Genomic DNA, 18257 nt, shown 5'->3' on the forward strand with positions numbered 1-18257 from the left:
ACTCAATCACATTTTACTATGAAATAAAACGTATGTTAAAAAAATCAAATTTATAGAAATTTTGAAAAATAATGTGTAATTAATTTACACGATAAAAACTATTGACAATTTAAATTTACGCGCGTAAGAAAAACAAATATGGCGATATTGGTTTTCGAAAATTCGAAATGGACTTCTAAAAAAGCCGATAGGCCAATGCCAAAAGTAGATAGGCTATCGATATCATCGCTAACATTAAAAAAAACATTTCGTATCGAAGATATTCACACATAAATTTTAAATGCTTAAAGTAAAATATAAATAGGTGCTGCTTTAAAATGATAAATTAAATAAACAATGATTGGTGTGTAAATTAAATCAAGTTCTGATTTAAGTCACCTTAAAAAATCCGCTCGGTTATGTACATGCAGTTGCAAATCCCAGATCTCATTGTAAGGCGGTTTTGGAACAATTTGTGACGCATTCGTTGTAAAAACAAGATTTTAAACAATTTTCCACTCGAATTGGGGGTAACTTTAGTCGAAACACTAGATATTAAGAATATTTAATATTATCCAACTGTGTGAATATAGTAAATACATAAAGAAAATATATCGCCAAATATGGTTTAAAATGCTAGTTTCAAGGTTTGGCTTAATAATAACATATCAGATTTTATGTTATATGAGATATTTGGGCATAAATGTTTCACGATATAATTATTTTTTCTAAAAATATCGATATATTGATATTCTGACGAATGTGAACATCTCTAATAGGGTAGTCGAATCATTATCAGCTCCAGCAAAAAAATTCTGTGCGTTTTTTATTGATCTCCGAATTTGTAATTTCAAAAGAACTTTTATTGCATAATAGTAACTAAGCTGTAAAAAGAGAGAGAAAAACAAGTAGCAGTAAGCACAACTTTTATCAGAAAAGTAAGATTCCGCAAGCACATAAGAACATTGGCGAAAAAGTCCATTGACGCGTCCGCCATTTTGTTTTCGCCGACGCCGCTCCGGTGTGTACTACAAATATTACAAATACTACAAATTCTGGGGGTTCCTTTGCAGTCGACAATGAACATGGACGCAGGCAACTCTGTGGAGAACCGTGAGAAGGAGCGCGATCGTCGTGGACGTGGAGCACGTGGCTCTCGTTTCTCAGACGCGGATGGCAATGGAAATGCCGGTGGCAATCAGGGAGGTGGTGGCGGAGGAGGCGGTGGTGGCGGCAACAACATTCGCGACCGTAGTCGCGAGCGTCGCAACTGTCGGGTGTACATTTCGAACATTCCCTACGATTACCGCTGGCAGGACCTGAAGGACCTGTTCCGTCGCATCGTCGGCTCTATCGAATACGTGCAGCTGTTCTTCGACGAGAGCGGCAAGGCGCGTGGCTGCGGCATCGTTGAGTTCAAGGATCCGGAGAACGTGCAGAAGGCCATGGAGAAGATGAACCGCTACGAGGTGAATGGCCGTGAGCTCGTGGTTAAGGAGGATCACGGCGAACAGCGAGATCAGTATGGACGGATTGTACGGGATGGCGCTGGAGGCGGTGGTGGAGGTGGAGGAGGAGGAGGCAATGGCGGCAACAATGGAGGAGGAGGAGGAGGTGGCGGTGGTGGCCGTGATCACATGGACGACCGTGACCGGGGCTTCTCCCGCCGAGACGACGACAGATTGTGAGTACCCCCATTATGCTATTTTTTCACATTGTGTTCTTTTTTGACGTATTGGAGGAGGAAAGCAGAGTTCGTAGAACGCATAAATTACTCTATTCCCACAAACTTCCCAGCTGGCAGTGGTTTTCTATTACATATTTATCAACAGTTGCCGTTGCTGCATTGAAATAGATTATTTAATTTAAGGTATTTCCATAAAGGTCGTGCATAGATCTAAGGATCATTTGCCGGTTGTGTTTATCAGCTAAGAGCTGAATACTATTTGTATTTAAATCAGTTTTCAGGTACGCCGTGTTATTCATTAGGGTTTTTTAACTATTCGTATCAATGAACAAATTGCTTTCGAAATTCGCAGATACGGCACACATATTTAGTAACTTCTCGCCAATTGAAAGAAACTTTTTAAGACCTTTTCATGTGACAAGGTGGCAAATTTCTGTATTGGCTTAAAAATGGATATAATTACATTCATATGTAGCTTCCTGAGGATCTCTTAGGTTTCGAATCAATGAAAGTTAATATGTATTCGGTTTCTATTTTCAAAAACGGGGTTTTGAGTTAATTTGTCTTAGTTATCCGGAGAAAAAGCGAATTCGACCATCGGATCTGATGATAAACTTACAATCTTTTTGGATTTTTACACGATTTTGAATTTATGCAGTTGATTTTTAAGGCTTTGGCAATCATTAAAAAATACATGAAGAAGATTTTGTTGGTGTTTTTAGTAGTTTGACGCAATCAGAGTGTTAAATTTCTACATCGAAAATACTTTACGCCGGATTTGTAGTCGCATAAAATAGGAACTAATAACAAAATGTAATGTTTAGGAGAATATTTTAGAAGACAATTGCTGAATTTATGTTGAAATTAATTTGATAATAAGCGAGTTTACCTGAACGCGTCTGAAGATCCTGCGGCTCTCTTGGTATCCCACTCTGTCGTAGCTGAAGCTTACCTCTGCTTTTTGTTATTTTTCTCTGGAAATCTGGCTTCTCTTTTTCTAGATCTGGGCGTAATAATTTTAACATGATGTCAAATGATTATAATAATTCGTCGAATTACAATTTGTATGGGCTTTCTGCTTCGTTTTTGGAGAGTCTTGGCATAAGTGGACCTTTGCATAATAAGGTTTTTGTTGCTAATGTGAGTATATTGTAATATAAAATTCCAATAATCCTATGTATAGTATTCAACTGGACCGGACCACACTACAAATATGCTGCGTTTTGTTCTTGTTACTGGGTCTCTGCTTCTTATTTATAACCCAAGTAGATTACATCCTCCGGGAGGGCACTGTTTACTTGTCTTGATTGTATCTGGGCCAACTTTAAAAGAATGACAGCAATCTTCAAAAGCCTTTCCTTTTCAACAAGGGTTCATTTCCTTTTCGAATTTGAGTACGCATTCCAATGATTTTAGTCTGTAAAGAGGAACGAAAGTACACGTCATCCCAATGGTTATCTAAGTGTGGAAATACATAACCCTGCGGAAAACACTAAAGAGTTAAAAAGTGTTTTTTTTACAAGTCCTTCAATACATGGTTAAATATCGGTCTGCTCTACCAAAAGGGTTTAGTTGCAACTATAAATAATTTAATTATTCAAAATCTTTATTTGCAAAGCTATTTTGGTTTACTTGGTTGATACCAATTGGTACGTTTGCAGCACCAACGACTTTGGAAGTTTCCTGACGGTTTGTCCATCTGGTTGGTTGCAGTGTTTTGACTTTTCCGCGCTCCTCATTGTAAAACATTGTTTTGCGAAGACCACTGTTTAAATGGGTTATAAATATGAAGCAGTTACGGATTAGGCAATCGGCGTCGTCTTGGGCTATTGCTTTTGGTTTATGGGCACGTTTGCTGGACTGACCCTCCTGAGATTCTCATCTATCGCCAGCATAGTTTTGCAGCATGGTTTTGTCGAAGACAGCGGTCTGAATCAGCATGGTCACCTCTCAAAACCATTTCAGTGGCTAAGCCATCAGAGTTCCACAATGCTAATCTCTCTTTTAAAATTCCTTCAGCTGGACTACAAGGTGGACAACAAGAAACTCAAGCAGGTCTTCAAGCTGGCCGGCAAGGTGCAGAGCGTAGATCTCTCGCTGGACAAAGAGGGCAACAGCCGCGGCTTTGCTGTGATCGAGTACGATCATCCGGTGGAAGCGGTGCAGGCCATTTCCATGTTGGATCGGCAGATGCTCTTCGACCGTCGGATGACCGTCCGTCTGGACCGAATTCCGGACAAGAACGAGGGCGTGAAGCTGCCAGAGGGCTTGGGTGGTGTCGGCATCGGCCTGGGACCCAACGGCGAGCCGCTGAAGGACGTGGCTCACAACCTGCCCAACGGTGGTCAGAGCCAGGGCCAGCTGCTCGGCAACTCGCAGCAAGGATCCCAGCTGGGATCGGTAAGTGCTAGCCAGGCTAACAGCACTGCCGTAAGCAACGCTACCAATCTGTTGAACAACCTGACCGGCGTGATGTTCGGCAACCATGCAGCGGTGCAGCCCTCGCCAGTGGCTCCGGTGCAAAAGCCCAGTCTGGGAAACAATTCTGGATCCGGTGGATTGAACTTGAACAATCTCAATCCCAGCCTGTTGGCCGCCGTGGTTGGAAATCTGGGCAGCCAGGGAGGCAATCTGAGCAACCCCTTGCTGACTTCGTCGCTGAGCAACCTGGGTCTCAATCTGGGTAACTCGGGCAATGATGACAGCCTAGCCGCTAGCAATGTGGGACTTTCGAACAACTACAGCAGCGGCGGCAGCGGTGGTGGCAATAACTATAGCTCTGGCAACAACTACAGCGGAGGTGGAGTCTCCGGCAACGTTGGATACAATGCCTACAGCAGCTCAGGCGGAGTTGGCGGTGGCAACGGAGGAGGCGTGGACAGCAACGATTACAACTCGGGCAACCAGTTGGACCTCTTCGGAGGCGGCAGCAATGTGGGTAACTCTAATGTTGGATCGGGAAATGCTGGTGGCGGTTCCCGAAAGTCGGACACCATCATCATTAAGAACGTTCCAATGAGCTGCACCTGGCAGACGTTGCGCGACAAGTTCCGTGAGATTGGGGACGTCAAGTTTGCTGAAATCCGCGGCAATGATGTGGGAGTGGTGCGATTCTTTAAGGAGCGCGATGCCGAGTTGGCCATAGGTTTGTGATAACTAGCGAAAGTGGTTTGTTACTCTTACTTACTTAAACTTTCTTTGCAGCTCTGATGGATGGTTCCCGTCTGGATGGGCGCAACATTAAAGTAACATACTTTTAAGTCGGCAGATTGGGTTCCGAAATGGATTATTCGGATCTTGGCGCCAATTGAAACTTCAATCATGACCACATCCACAGATGACCAATGAGCAGATTTTCCTTATTTCCCCCGCAAAACCAAAATTATTGTCATCGAAGACACGAAAGCTCATCCAAACGAATACACCCACATATTTGTATAACTTTTATATATACGCATATTATACAGACTAATATTATGATTATTGACGTTCCAAAAAAGAAGAACCAATAAATCAGAAGACGCGATTCAAGTTATTTTTAAGTCTTTGAATTAAAACGATTAAAATTATGTAAACCCCAAAAAATGTTTGTGTTGAGATGTACGTTTATTGAATTTTCCTTAATTGCTACAAGCATTGGTGGCTATAAGGTTTGACATATGAATGCATTATCTTCCTACGAAGGAAGGGATTTACAATTGTATTTGCTTGCCTAAGTAATTAGTTTTGTTGCCTTATTTCGTGGCTTCGGCGGCCGGAGCGGTTTTGAATCTTTCCAAGCGTGCGCGTGCTTTCTCTGACCAGGCGTCCTTTGACTCCGTTGTGGAGGCCGTCGAGGTGGTTTCTGTTGCTGCTGCTGCTGCTCCTGCTCCAAAACGCTCCTTTCGCTTCTGAAGCCGGTCATCACCCACTGATTTAGGTGCTTTGTCGGGCACCACGCATCCAAATCGTTCGGCGCGTCTTTTGAGAGCCTCCTTCTGCTGCTCCTCCGTCTCCTTGTTGCCCTTGTTGGCCGTAATGGAGGCGCTCGAGGATTTGTTAATGGCTGCAGCAACTGTGGAAGCAGTGGTGGCCACTGTTGGAGCTGTGGCGGCGACTGGCGTAATGCCAAACTTCTTGGCCCGGAGTTCCAATCGCTCTTGGGCTGTCAACTGGTTGAGCTTCTTGTCCCCGGATGGCTTACCATCCTCAGTTTTGGGACCAACTACTATGGGCTTGTGCTTTTTGGTGGGAGTCTCTCCGGTGGAATCTTCAGCACTTGCAATTGGGGCTTCGTTCTCCTTGGACGGCGGTGTCCCCGTGCTGACCGTCGTGCCCGACGATTGCTGAGAGTTGTTTCGCTTGAGCACTATTTTCTTTGCGGGAAGAGCAGCTTCTGAGCCCGTTGCCGTCTTATCCTCCGCCAGCAGGTCCGGAACGCCTACTGTTGTGGGCGTACTAACCGGACTCTTCAGGAGCTCGTCGTCGTTCTCGTCGCCTAGCAGCTTGTGCTCATCTTCGTCTGTCAGCGACACATCGTCGTCGTCAATGGCGTCCGCTATGGCAGAATCCTCCAGAGAAATGTCTCCCTCCAACAGAGCGGTTTGCAGGCGGTCCTGGAGCTCCGTCTTATTGCCATTTACAGTTAGACCCCGAAGCTTCAGCTCGCGTTTCAAATCCGCCACCTGCAAAAGTCATTTTTACTCAGCGGCCTCGGCATTCTTAAGCCGCTCAACTTACCTTCATTTTGGTCACGTCGCTTTCCGGCATTTTCGTAATTTCCAAACTAATTTTCTTTTACTCAAATGTTGTGGACACCCCGTTTCGTTAGTGGTGAACCAATCACCAGACATAGCACAGCTAACTTATCGATTACTTTATTTAATTTCATATCGTGACACGAAACTTACTTATTTTGATTTTTGTTTCCGCAATATATAATTTGTATTTTACGTAAAAATGCATTGGTATTGTAAAACGATATTAAACATGAAATTATAATACACTGTACAAAGATATAAAAATCACAAAAAGTAGACACAAAATGTCTGTAAGAAAAGTTTTGTTATGTTATGTTATCCAGTTATTTGACACTTTTCTGCAAAGCCATTTTTCGTTAAAAATTACGAAAAATCGACCCAAAAATAAAAACCACAAATTTAAACACAAATTGTTAAAGAATTAAACCAGAATCATTTAGAGGTATGCCACTTGGAAATCGGATGTCTGTAAGAAAAGTTATGGGCCTAGAAGTGCAGTTCATATATACATCTCTGCAAAGCCATTTTTTGAAAATTTGGAAGGACCTAAAATTACAATCCAAGTTTTTTTTTATATGAAAATTAATAGGGAATTTTAAATGTTATAAAGGAACCAACAGACTGATGAACACTAGCAATTACACACCATAAACCGCATTTGATTTAAGAACACTTCCAGCTTTCTACGATTGTTATTGGATCTCATAATATTTGTTTCTGCCACTCCAGCTCCCCCACCCTCATCATTTGCTGTTGCAGACCCCGGTACACCAGATAAGATATAATATATGAGTGCTGTTCAGAAATAGCACCCGTGCAGTGCACTCCTACCCCTTCGATCCGGAGTGATCCGCTCAACTCAGCTCCCTGCTAGCAGGCAAAAACCGACCGGAAACGGGAAATGGAAACTCACTGCAATATTATCTGGAGTCGCCTTGTGCTATTCTTAATCGCCCTTTTCCTCGGCGAATTTGATTCTTTTTGTCGATAGAGGGGCGCTTCACCCTGCGACCTTGAGAGCCATGTAGTTTTCCCAGCCAGATTAAATTGTTTCTAAAAGTGCTCCTTGAGACTCCACCTGCTCATATTTTTACGTACCATCCTCCTACTCCAAGAATATTCCAGAAGTCCGCCATGGGCACACATGTTGCCCATGTGTCGACATAAGATGCTGTCCTTAATTGGCACTACTGCATACTCATATTTATTAATAATTTTTCGCTTCTCTTTGCTCTGACCGCCCAATTTGGAGGTCGAAGCCTTTGTCACTTGACCTTTATTCCTTGTACGGAAGTGACGTGCCCAGTGCAGTGGTAATTCTAATTAATGTAATGCTCCATCAACATGTCGCTTAATTGAACTCATTTACGGCTGTGCCACATACTAGAAGTGAACGCAACATTTTTGGTCTTGTGGGTATGTCAACATATGTATGTCGGTCTTTGGTCTAATTACTGTTACATCGGCCAAACATACATAAAGCCTGAGTTTGGCGGCACGCACTCGCGAATGTCGTTGATTAATTGCTCATGGCAGATATTCCAGTTGCGGAGGATTACAATACACATAAACCCTGAACCTTATTCAGATATTCGGTTTTCTCAGAATTTCGACGTACTCAGAACATTGGATTGTTCATTTGATTTGATATTAGAGTCAGTTGACTAAAACATTTTATTCTCTGAATTCAGAAAATGTAGTACTAAATAAAAATACTCCAGACTACATTTATTTGTTATGAACTCATATTCTAGTTTTGTGTATTAAAACAAAACAAAAAAAAATAGTTTAATTTCAATTTACTTGCAAGGTTGGTATTTTTAATGTGCATTTAATTTCTAGCTTTAATTTCATATAATATACCACTGAAATTGTAAGATAATTTTCCAACTAATACGGGGCAATTACATGACTAATTACTACTAAAAAACCCTAAGCAGAAAAAAACGTTCTCAGCCTATATTGATGTGTGTCACATGAAACAAATACAAAATGTTCCCGATAATACATTTTTTGAGTTTAAAGTTCTGACTGATATAAATAATGTTCCCGGTTCCAAAATTAAAACTTCCTGTTTGTTAAGAACCATGTATAAATTCCAAGAGAATACAAATTTAATTTTATTCAACAAGTTATTCTAACAATTTCTTAAACTATGTCCTTTGGCTTTCCATTTTATTTTAATTTACCATTTGTGGTTGATATTTATAAAAAGGAGCAAAGTTTTTTTTTAACACTTTTTCTTGTGTAGTTATAAAAGAGTGGCGATTTTACTTCCATTTTCGGATTCCCGTTATCAGAGGTCGGCCCGCCCAGCCCAGCTGATAGGACAATCTGAAGACGACGGGCAATCCCAAGAGCTTCAGACAAAGAGAGCTCCTCCAGCTGACTCTCTTCGCTGCTCATGCTCTTTTGGGTATCCGTGAGATACTCGAATTGCGAGTCGGTCACAAAGTGCGGCCGATTTTAAGGCTGGTGCCAATGCTCAGTTGTTTGACGACATCGCACACGATCGGTTGTGGTTGTTCGTTATTTATCCGCCGTTAGTTCGAGTAATCTCCTCCACACTGCTCTGATCAGGTCGTACGTCATCGCCAGACGTGTTGTTCGATTGATTGTATTGCGAATAATACGAAAAAAAATCTACGAGTACAAAAACCTCGTATCTATAAGTACGTGCCTGTGCAAACAACTACGCATACGATACCACTAAGTTCGCCCCGCAAATGCAGCTAGCTGGCTAAATATCATAGACAAATGGATAGAGTGGATAGAGTGGGACTAAGACCCAGTGACCTTGCGATGGTGTGGGCGCGAGTGATTATAAAGGCAACAATTATCTTTGGTGTAAACACTGTTGGCATAGAAGATCCGTGGTAGGAAGAGTAAACTTCGTGATTCTTTATCACCTGAGTCACTTTGTATGGCGCTCACGTCACCCACCGCCCCCCGCAAACCCTTCTCCCATCCGTCTATATCGCTGGAATTCCAAACCGCTTACGATCTCTCTTTTTCTCGCTCTTCTGGGCCCTCTCACATTCTCTCGGGGATGTGGTTATCTCAGACTCGATTCCTCGACTGGGTGTATGTCCACCTTAATGGGACCGTTACCATTTTTAGTTACCAAACAATTATATGGTTGGACAGCCATTTAAAGGCCATCACAGGAAACAGAGTACGTGAATCGAGGTCCCAGCCGTTTCGGCCATAACCATAATCACTAATCAATTCATTCCGACCTATGGGACAATAAATACTCCGCATTAACCTCAATTAATTTAACTAATTGGCAGAGACTGCCATTGCAATCTGACCGAATCAATTTGATTCTGGATTCGCTTCATTTTTTTTTGCTTTTTGACCAGGTAACCATAGGTTTTTGCCATGGTTCCACTTATCGCCATTGCTCTTTCAAGTCCAATTCCCTATGTACACCGACATCTATCTTATCTAATCAGTTTATTAAATACGAATACCCGTGCGAGAAACCATAAAAATACTATCACATATACGATTCGTATATTTTTCGCAACAAGAAGCTTTTGTGCACCGGTGTAGACGTTGAAAATAGGTCTCTATATAGAAGTGTACCTATGTAGGCGATTTGGAGTACCAATTCGCTCTGGTTTTGGATGGCGTGAGAAGATTAATTTGATTGCCCTTGGGCAATAGCCTTTTCCTTGTTTTGAACTTTACTCAGATATAAGATTATATTATTCCCTACTAAAAAGAACTATTGTTTGCTTAAGAAAATTTACTGAAGTTATCTTAATTGTATGCAAGTATTATCTGCAAATAAATTTCGCTTATGCTACTTACGTCTTTTCTTATTCGTCATTTGTAAGATTGAATTACTGTTGTATAAAGTCAAATCGGACAAAGTCGGGAATTCTTGGATTCCATGATCCACATTTGTATGAATGTGCGCATAATTCACTTATTGACTAAGCGACCACCAGCCTTTGTGTAACTTATTTATTTATGGATGACTTTATATATGAGGACATAACTGAAAGTGTACATATTGAATGATGCACCCATTTATTAAAGAACAAGCTGATAAGACGGCTGAACTGAAGTGACCCAACTGAATTGCATGTGAATCTCGATTATAGTGCAGAAGTGTCGCATGAGAAAGCTTGGGACCTTTTCTTTCCATCTTGGGAAATCATCGGTACCGAAGGCAAAGAAAGAGAGTGTGAAATGTGGCAAGTCTTCCGAGAACGTCGAGTTCGTAACTTGATATGCAAAGTTTACAAGAGGCCATCCAAGCCAAGCCCGCCAGAACAACGACAGCCGATAACAAAGAGCCGGAATAATATGTTCATGGACTGCAGGGCATGTGCACTTCATATTCCAAGGGAGTGCATTAAAAACAGAGCAATTATGTTTAAATAATTTATTATGTGTATTAATTTCATCCCGAGCTTGATACACATTCCGTTTCAGGCGCTAATCACTTGATAAAGAGCTTCCGCTGCTGTGCGACTCTGTTAAACTGATACAAGTGAATAAGTTATGATGCATTTATATGTATAGTAAAGTCAAGGGGGTATTGGCATCCACTTGGTTTTCATGGAAATGTTTCGATTGTTCCCACACCTGTTTCTTAATCCAAAAGTTTACATAATGGAATTTCCACTCATTCACGAGTTTTTTCTTTTGTATTGCTTAATCAGCTGGTTGTATAAATAGAAAAATTCGGTAGCATTGGGACTTAATTATTTGCACTTTTCTGTAGTCACTAAAGCAGCTCCCAAAGCTGTTTGTTTATAATAATTTAAAATTCGTCCAAAGAGGCCAAAACAAAAGTGAGTGCTGTTTATTTAGTTTCGTTGTTGCTCCCTGGCCAAGTTTGTGTTTTTGTTTCAATTTTGGCGGTGGTGGCTACCTAATGGCCGATTGTTCAGATTGGTTTGTTTACTAATTTGGCCAAAAAAACCTGTTTCTATTTGTGGATTTTTGTTGCCTTTTTGCAGGCACGAACTCATCCGATTCAAACTTGGTAACGTCATTCTAGCGAATTGTGAAACAATTTATTCAAAAGCCTGTTCGTTGGCCTAAATTTCCATCAATCAAATGTATAACAAATAAAATAATAATTTTTATTGACAAAGCCTTTACTGTTCTTCAGAAACTGGCTGCAAAATAAAGATTCCATACTTATAACGTATGCAAAATCTGAAAAGAAACGAAAATAAAATTCAAACACACAAAGAGAATAGCACTTAACCCCTAGAAAAGACCCCATCGCATCAGTGATTAGACTTAATTGTGTTGACCCAAGCATCAAAGTGCTCCCAGTCAAAGTGTCACATTTGTAGATCGCGTGCCAATATAAAGCATTTTATGTTAATTACTCACGTATGCTCACATCTTAAAAACGAACAAATGTTGTCAAGTCACCCTATTAAAAATTGCTGGTATGGACAATAAGTATTAATACGTTCTCTGTGTTATGAATTTTCTGAGTATCTATACGTTTTTTTAGTGGCAGAAAACTTTTACTTGTTTTGTTGTACAAAACTATTGGATTATTCTGGGGAAATAAATTTATTTATATATTTTTTATGGTTTTACTAAAGAGCTTCAAAGTCTTTATCAAAAGTATAAATGATTTGGTACTTTCCTTTCTATACATAGTCTAAAAACTGTCATCAATTTTTTGCGAACTGATAAGTCAAACAAATACAATTATTTGTCCCTTTTATTCAATAGAGTTATAAAGATTAAAAATGGTATATCTTTTTTTTATACCTTTCTTTCCCATACTTTAACATTCTAGTTTTGGTTAACTATCATGTAGTAATTCGCAAAGCTTAGGCACTGATAAGGCTTAGGAAATGTACTTATTGGTAAATTTGTTTGCCATTAACTTGAAAGACACATTATTTAACTGGTTTTATTTTTTATATTAGTTAAATCTGCCTTAGTGGCTTCCGTGGTCAAAAGTTTAAAAATTCCATCTTGCCGAACGGTAAAATGTTGATGAATGTCCCAATATAACCGGTTTCTCTTTTTATTTTTCTCATTGTGAATAATTTGAGATGCAGTTTGCTGGGATTAATAAATTTTAGTTGTGGGTTGATTTTAGTCTTTTTCATACCGATGAGTCACCGACATAAGTGTGACCTAGCTCTTCAAATGATCGCTTCCACAACTCAGATTTGCAATTAACCGCAAGAGACATCAACAAGTGTCGGTTGGTGAGTCATAACCACAACAATATACATTTCCTGGAATTCGTATGAGTTTTCTGCTTAAACGGATACCCCGAGAATCCCCGGTCACCATACGCATTCCTAACGGAGTTTCTCATATGTAAATCGGGCAAATGTCGTTTGATTTTGAATTTCGTTTTGTTTTGGAGGCTGGGTAGGGAAATCTAGTTTATGTTTTGGGTCAACATGAAACCGACGAAACCAGTTTTAATTAAAAAGAAAAATTTATGAAACGAATGCGGTTTTGTTACTCTGTTTTTTTTTTTAGCTGGACATGGTGAAAGTCTATTAGTTTTAGACCGGCCTTTATTTAATTGTTATATAACTGTTGAACTGCCATAACAGCACATTTATTTCCATTAGAGATTTCGCAGAATCAATTGCGCTTGATGAAGTCCATTCCACAGTTGGCCCCTCGTAAAAGCTCAAATTACCCCTGCTCTTGAAGTGTTGTGGCCTTTTATATTTTAGCTGTCGATTAGATTACACAGTTTTGAAGTTCAGATGTGATATATGCAGGTGTACAAAAAACTAGTAAACTGCTAATATTCCAAGGGTTCCCAGAGTCTTCAAATAAATTCTACTTAAATAGAAAACTATAACGGTTTCTATGGTCTTTACATTAATAATTAGGTTTAAATTGTTAACAGATTTTTGATCTTGATTTTAGATTAACATTACAAAGTAAACCAAATTTATTGGAATATTTCTTTACTTTATACAATCTTCTGATGTCTGCTTTATGCTGACAATTTTGAAATAAAATAAGCTGGGGGCAAGGCCTGGAGATTTCCGGTTGCCACAGCCACAGAAAATAAGGATGAAAGTGTGGGTGCGCCAAGATAAACACAGAGCACCAACATCTGCCGCCAAATGGCGCAATATCGGGGAAGCAAACTGTCAAGCCAGCAGCCAATGTGACGCCTCTATTTTGCCCTCTTTGCAGTTTTCCACCAAAGACCAACCAAGACCTAATCGGGAATGACGACGAACATGTCGAGGAGTCCGCGCCCGCTGAAAATAACCATCGTGGGCGACGGCATGGTGGGCAAAACCTGCATGCTGATAACCTACACACAGAACGAGTTTCCCGAGGAGTACGTACCCACAGTGTTCGACAATCATGCCTGCAACATAGCCGTAGACGATCGGGACTATAATCTGACCCTCTGGGATACGGCCGGTCAGGAGGACTACGAAAGACTGCGACCACTGAGCTATCCAAATGTAAGTGTTAAAGCTGAGATAACCAGAAAATAAGCCTTCGCAGATATTCAAAATTTTTGTTACAAAACATGTTACCTAACCATCACATCCTCAAGGTGTCGCGAAATTCTTACTTGTAAAATAAAAATGGTACACTTGAATATTTAAACGATCGAAACCAAACAATTGAACTGAAATTCAATGTCATTATTTTAAGATCCAATTTCACTATTTGGTGGCTGTAAATTGTTTAGAAGCAAAATTGGTTTCAAATCTGAAGAAAATATTTCTGCTGCACCGAGATAACACTTTCAGTTCATAAAGTCTTTAATCTTTGTTTCTTTTCCGTGTATAACTTTATTATTTTGAACTGAACCGTAGCTAATCGATTTTATATGCTCCTTCCCCAGACGAATTGTTTCCTGTTGTGCTATTCGATCAGCAGTCGCACCTCGTTCGAGAACATTAAGAGCAAGTGGTGGCCGGAGATCCGTCACTTCTCCAGTCACGTGCCCGTGGTGCTGGTGGGCACCAAACTGGACCTGCGCATCCCCAACTCGGAGAAGTTTGTGACCACGCAGGTAGGCTATATTTGCAGAGTTCACAGTATTGAATTGAACTTGATAGTAACTTTTCCGGATATTTTCAGGAGGGCAAGCGACTGCGCAAGGAGATTCACGCCGCGAACCTAATCGAGTGCTCTGCCAAGAAGAAACAGAACCTTCAGCAGGTCTTCGAGGAAGCGGTTCGCGCCGTGGACAAGGCACCAAGAAGAACGTCGTCCAGGACATGCAAAATACTGTGAACTAAGTGTATGCCTAATGTTTAATATTGTTATTATGCGTAATGTATTATGTAACTAATTCGTCTGACCACATGTGCTTTGTTTTGGCAAAAGAAAAAACTGTAGAAAATTTAACGTTAAGATCTTATTATTTAAGTGCCACTTGTGTAAAACCCAACTATTTCACATGCATCCAAAGGGCATTATTTGTATAAAGAAAATATCAAAAACAACAAAAAATGAAAGTAATATAACCATATGCATATTAAATAATAAGGAATTCAATCTACTTTCATACGGCCGATAAGCACACGCACACCCATGTATACATTGTACATTTTCAATAAAACCCTAGTCATTAAAATTTTCTTGTTCATTTTTCAATTTAAATAGTTGTTAATTTCTGACGTTAATCAACACTGTTGAAATTATCGATAACATTTCGATCATAATAAAAACAAGCTATTTTTAGCTATTTCTGGGCTTTATATTGATTGCATTTTAGTATTTTTCTTAAGCTGAATGGTATATTTTAACGGTCACACTGCATTCCGCGAACGGTCACTCTGCGCTGGACCGATGATGTGGATTTAAAATTAAAATTGTTTAAATTTGTTTAAAATTAGGGATAGCGAATAGTAATGGACATCACCCAGAGCTTCAAGGCCAGTGTAATGACGGTCCGCCTCCAGAGGAAGACCGAGCTGGCCGGCAAAGCGAAATCCGGCCCAGCGCCCACAAAAACTCCAAGTGGCCCAAAGGATGAGTTCGCCAAGAAGGCCAAGGAGGTGTGCAACAAGATCACCGCCCTGCGCAATGTGTTGATCGAGAACCGAACCGCTTACATGCGCATTGGGCAGCACCTGAAGAGCGCCGCCCACATGACCGATGCACAACGGGATCTGATCGACCGCGAGTCGGAGAAGGTCGTCAGCTTTTACAACGTACATCTAGCCAAGATGCGCAGCGACTGGAAGGGTGCCAAGCGGAAGCCCCAGGAACGCCAGCACATAGACGCCGTGCTAGACCTGCTGGTCAGCTATCTGCACAGCGTGGAGCAGATCTATCTGGATCAGAAGAAATACCGGGTACAGCACGAGCTGGAGACCTACAGACTGCTAAAGCTGGCTGCGGATAAGAAGAAGATACCAGTGCGTCCGGCGGGCCAAAACAGTGGCAAGCTGGGCAGGCGCTTGGTCAGCAATGATGACAACGATGCCAATGAAACGTCGCCTTCTACAAATGGTCATGCGGACGAAACCGCCGACAACGACTGGAACAACGATGGCTGGGGCGAGTGGGATGAGGATGAGGACGAGGAGGAGGTCGAAGCGGACGACCACGATGGGCAGGAGGAGAAGGGCGCTGCCGAGGCCAGCCAACACAAGCCGCGATCGCGCAAGCGAAGCAAACCCAATAGGACCGCCCTGAACGACTCATCCTCTAAGGTGGCTCTGGATGAGGAGCTCCAGAATCAGCAGGAGGCCGACGATGACGATCCCCTAAGTCCCGAGGACGTGCAACTATTCGAGGCGGAGAACGTGCACATCTACAACTTCCTACAGGGCGTCTCCGAGGAGGTGGAGCAGATTGAGAAGAACGTTGTGGACATTGCCCAGTTGCAGGACATTTTCACCGAGAAGGTGAGATAGTAGCAACTAATTAGTATAAACCATTTCAATAAGGCAAACTTTTTAATGCGCCGTATGGGTTTGCGAATGTGATTAGCCTTTCCCTACATCCTGGCAAATCTAATAGTCATTGTCAATATGTGCTTGTTCAAATCCAATTCCCCTCTTATTTTAATTGGCGTTTTTAAGATTAGTAAGTCAAAAGGAATTGGAGTACATTTAATAGTCATTGTCAATATGTGCTTGTTCAAATCAAATTCCCCTCTTATTTTAATTGGCGTTTTCAGGATTAGTAAGTCAAAAGGAATTGCAGTACATCTAATAGTCATTGTCAATATGTGCTTGTTCAAATCAAATTCCCCTCTTATTTTAATTGGCGTTTTTAGGATTAATAAGTCAAAAGGAATTGCAGTAAATAAGGATTATTTTTGTAAAAGGAAAAGGTTAAGCTCTCTGATGATAAGTCCTTTCGATTTTTTATTTAATTAGCAATTAAGCAAATAGTTCCGACCACATTTAATCACCTCTAATCCTTTTTATTGCCCTCCTTTAAGGTCGCCATGCAACAGCACAATATTGACAGGATTGTGAGTGCCGTCGTAGGGACCACAGAGAATGTCAAGGATGCCAACGAGCAAATCCGCCAGGCCACTCAAAGAAATGCTGGCCTTCGGGTGTGGTCGCTCTTCTTCCTGCTGGTCATGTCGTTCTCATTGCTCTTCCTGGACTGGTATTACGATTAAGTAGCCCCAAACTTGATGCATAGCACTTAAGGAATTAAAAGGCAAACATGTTTGTTATCGTTGGATCGTACAGAGCATAATTTGTTTATTACATAATTTATAAATAAAAGAAAAATATTTGTATAGGCTATTCAACTGCCTGGTTTCATTTCAATGAAACATCTTATAACATAATGGAACTAAAAACGATTTGAGCTGATTTTCACGACTCAATTGTATTCTATACCAAAATTGTAATAACTATAAGTTTTAGTGCTGTTGGTACATTTTTTAATGCTAGGTTCTTAGTCGCTATCGAACTATTTTGTTCACATTTTCATTAATTGCTCTTCAAAAAATATGTCTAACTGGAAACGGAAATTAGCATTGTATATGTTAATGGTCTAAAGGTAACCTTTGTTTATTTGTTTTAATTGGTTTCATTGTATGAATGTCTAGATTCTAACTATCTTATTGTCTAATTATGTTTAGCCTTAAGATTTGTGTCTGAGGGAGTGTATCCTTGGCTTAGTTGCTAGGTATTTTAAGTGCAATATTGGATTGCATTCAATGCAGTCTGCTGGTTCTTGTCCATTAAGAATTATATATTGGTTGGCTCCAATGGGAAGAATTGAAACTATTCACCAACGAACGTGGCAATAGTATAGGAAGGCGCCGTTGTTATTTGGCTAGGTTGCTCGTAATTACTTATAACTAAAGCGTTGTAAACTAAATAATAATCCGGTCTCCTGGGTTATGGCGTTGTGGAAACTGATTCCAGAGCCAGGCTGTTGCCAGCACAGCTTTCCACCGAATTGGGGTATTCATCTGGGCTGTTGTACACGTGTCCACCGCTGCTCATCGGCGTCAATGGTGTCTCTTCGATGGGCGTGGGCGGATTTTCCAGCTTATCGCTGGTTGTGTTGCTATTGTTGTTGCTGGGTGACTTTGATGCGGCTTCCTCGTTAAGAAATACGCCCAGTGGCAAATGCGTGTTCATGTGCGCTAATGAAAATGTAAGAAGAAATTAATTAATACATGAGTCATTCACACTTTTTTAAATTTAATTTCTAAAGCACAGAGTGCATCTTATCATAGGCCATGCAAAAAAGCAGGCATCAGGCAATTAACATTCTATACTCTGGATCAACCTATAACTTTTTCCAACAAAGGTTTTTAAATTATGGATAGTGCTGCCAACTTTGTAATAATTTTTAAAGATTGGCAAATAATAACATTAGACATTAACACAACAAGAAGGCTAGTTTATTAGTAATATAAAATCGTA

At 40.7% G+C, this 18257-nt stretch overlaps 5 protein-coding genes across 5 annotated transcripts in view; 3 read left to right on the forward strand and 2 right to left on the reverse strand.

The window, feature by feature from the left end:
• The first annotated feature begins 751 nt into the window (after positions 1-751).
• On the forward strand, positions 752-5201 carry LOC108042074 (heterogeneous nuclear ribonucleoprotein M). The gene is made up of 5 exons (XM_017120195.2): positions 752-917; positions 1053-1663; positions 2668-2806; positions 3686-4811; positions 4871-5201. Exons 2-5 carry the CDS (start codon positions 1059-1061, stop codon positions 4924-4926), a joined length of 1926 nt encoding a protein of 641 aa, XP_016975684.1. The 5' UTR covers positions 752-917; positions 1053-1058; the 3' UTR covers positions 4927-5201.
• Positions 5202-5253: 52 nt separating this feature from the next.
• LOC108042075 lies at positions 5254-6501 on the reverse strand. The gene is made up of 2 exons (XM_017120197.2): positions 6386-6501; positions 5254-6330 (listed from the first exon to the last, which is right to left on the reverse strand). The coding sequence occupies exons 1-2, from the start codon at positions 6413-6415 to the stop codon at positions 5401-5403; spliced, it is 960 nt and encodes a 319-aa protein (XP_016975686.1). The 5' UTR covers positions 6416-6501; the 3' UTR covers positions 5254-5400.
• A 2407-nt stretch (positions 6502-8908) lies between these two features.
• LOC108042019 (ras-like GTP-binding protein RhoL) lies at positions 8909-14751 on the forward strand. The gene is made up of 4 exons (XM_017120113.2): positions 8909-9077; positions 13573-13853; positions 14243-14413; positions 14482-14751. The coding sequence occupies exons 2-4, from the start codon at positions 13608-13610 to the stop codon at positions 14635-14637; spliced, it is 573 nt and encodes a 190-aa protein (XP_016975602.2). The 5' UTR covers positions 8909-9077; positions 13573-13607; the 3' UTR covers positions 14638-14751.
• A 393-nt stretch (positions 14752-15144) lies between these two features.
• On the forward strand, positions 15145-17125 carry LOC108042018 (syntaxin-18). The gene is made up of 2 exons (XM_017120112.2): positions 15145-16259; positions 16802-17125. The coding sequence occupies exons 1-2, from the start codon at positions 15258-15260 to the stop codon at positions 16988-16990; spliced, it is 1191 nt and encodes a 396-aa protein (XP_016975601.2). The 5' UTR covers positions 15145-15257; the 3' UTR covers positions 16991-17125.
• Positions 17041-18257, reverse strand: part of LOC108042020 (protein split ends) — a 33723-nt gene continuing 32506 nt past the window's right edge. Inside the window, 1 exon segment of the mRNA XM_044458611.1 lies at positions 17041-17974. Within this exon segment, the coding sequence (XP_044314546.1) occupies positions 17724-17974 (251 nt within the window). The 3' untranslated portion in view covers positions 17041-17723.

Source organism: Drosophila rhopaloa, unplaced genomic scaffold, assembly GCF_018152115.1.
Source record: "Drosophila rhopaloa isolate 14029-0021.01 unplaced genomic scaffold, ASM1815211v1 contig_167, whole genome shotgun sequence".
In the NCBI taxonomy this organism is placed as follows: domain Eukaryota; kingdom Metazoa; phylum Arthropoda; class Insecta; order Diptera; family Drosophilidae; genus Drosophila; species Drosophila rhopaloa.

What these genes read in the sequence shown, in the direction of transcription:
- LOC108042018 (XM_017120112.2), top strand. Translation starts at nt 15,258, where the DNA reads ATGGACATCACCCAGAGCTTCAAGGCCAGTGTAATGACGGTCCGCCTC. An exon ending in AGGACATTTTCACCGAGAAG is followed by an intron (nt 16,260 to 16,801) that starts GTGAGATAGTAG and finishes CCCTCCTTTAAG; the next exon opens with GTCGCCATGCAACAGCACAA.
- LOC108042019 (XM_017120113.2), top strand. Translation starts at nt 13,608, where the DNA reads ATGACGACGAACATGTCGAGGAGTCCGCGCCCGCTGAAAATAACCATC. An exon ending in GACCACTGAGCTATCCAAAT is followed by an intron (nt 13,854 to 14,242) that starts GTAAGTGTTAAA and finishes CTCCTTCCCCAG; the next exon opens with ACGAATTGTTTCCTGTTGTG. An exon ending in AGAAGTTTGTGACCACGCAG is followed by an intron (nt 14,414 to 14,481) that starts GTAGGCTATATT and finishes GGATATTTTCAG; the next exon opens with GAGGGCAAGCGACTGCGCAA.
- LOC108042074 (XM_017120195.2), top strand. Translation starts at nt 1,059, where the DNA reads ATGAACATGGACGCAGGCAACTCTGTGGAGAACCGTGAGAAGGAGCGC. An exon ending in ATAAGGTTTTTGTTGCTAAT is followed by an intron (nt 2,807 to 3,685) that starts GTGAGTATATTG and finishes AAATTCCTTCAG; the next exon opens with CTGGACTACAAGGTGGACAA. An exon ending in CGATGCCGAGTTGGCCATAG is followed by an intron (nt 4,812 to 4,870) that starts GTTTGTGATAAC and finishes CTTTCTTTGCAG; the next exon opens with CTCTGATGGATGGTTCCCGT.
- LOC108042075 (XM_017120197.2), bottom strand. Translation starts at nt 6,415, where the DNA reads ATGCCGGAAAGCGACGTGACCAAAATGAAG. An exon ending in GCGACGTGACCAAAATGAAG is followed by an intron (nt 6,331 to 6,385) that starts GTAAGTTGAGCG and finishes TGACTTTTGCAG; the next exon opens with GTGGCGGATTTGAAACGCGA.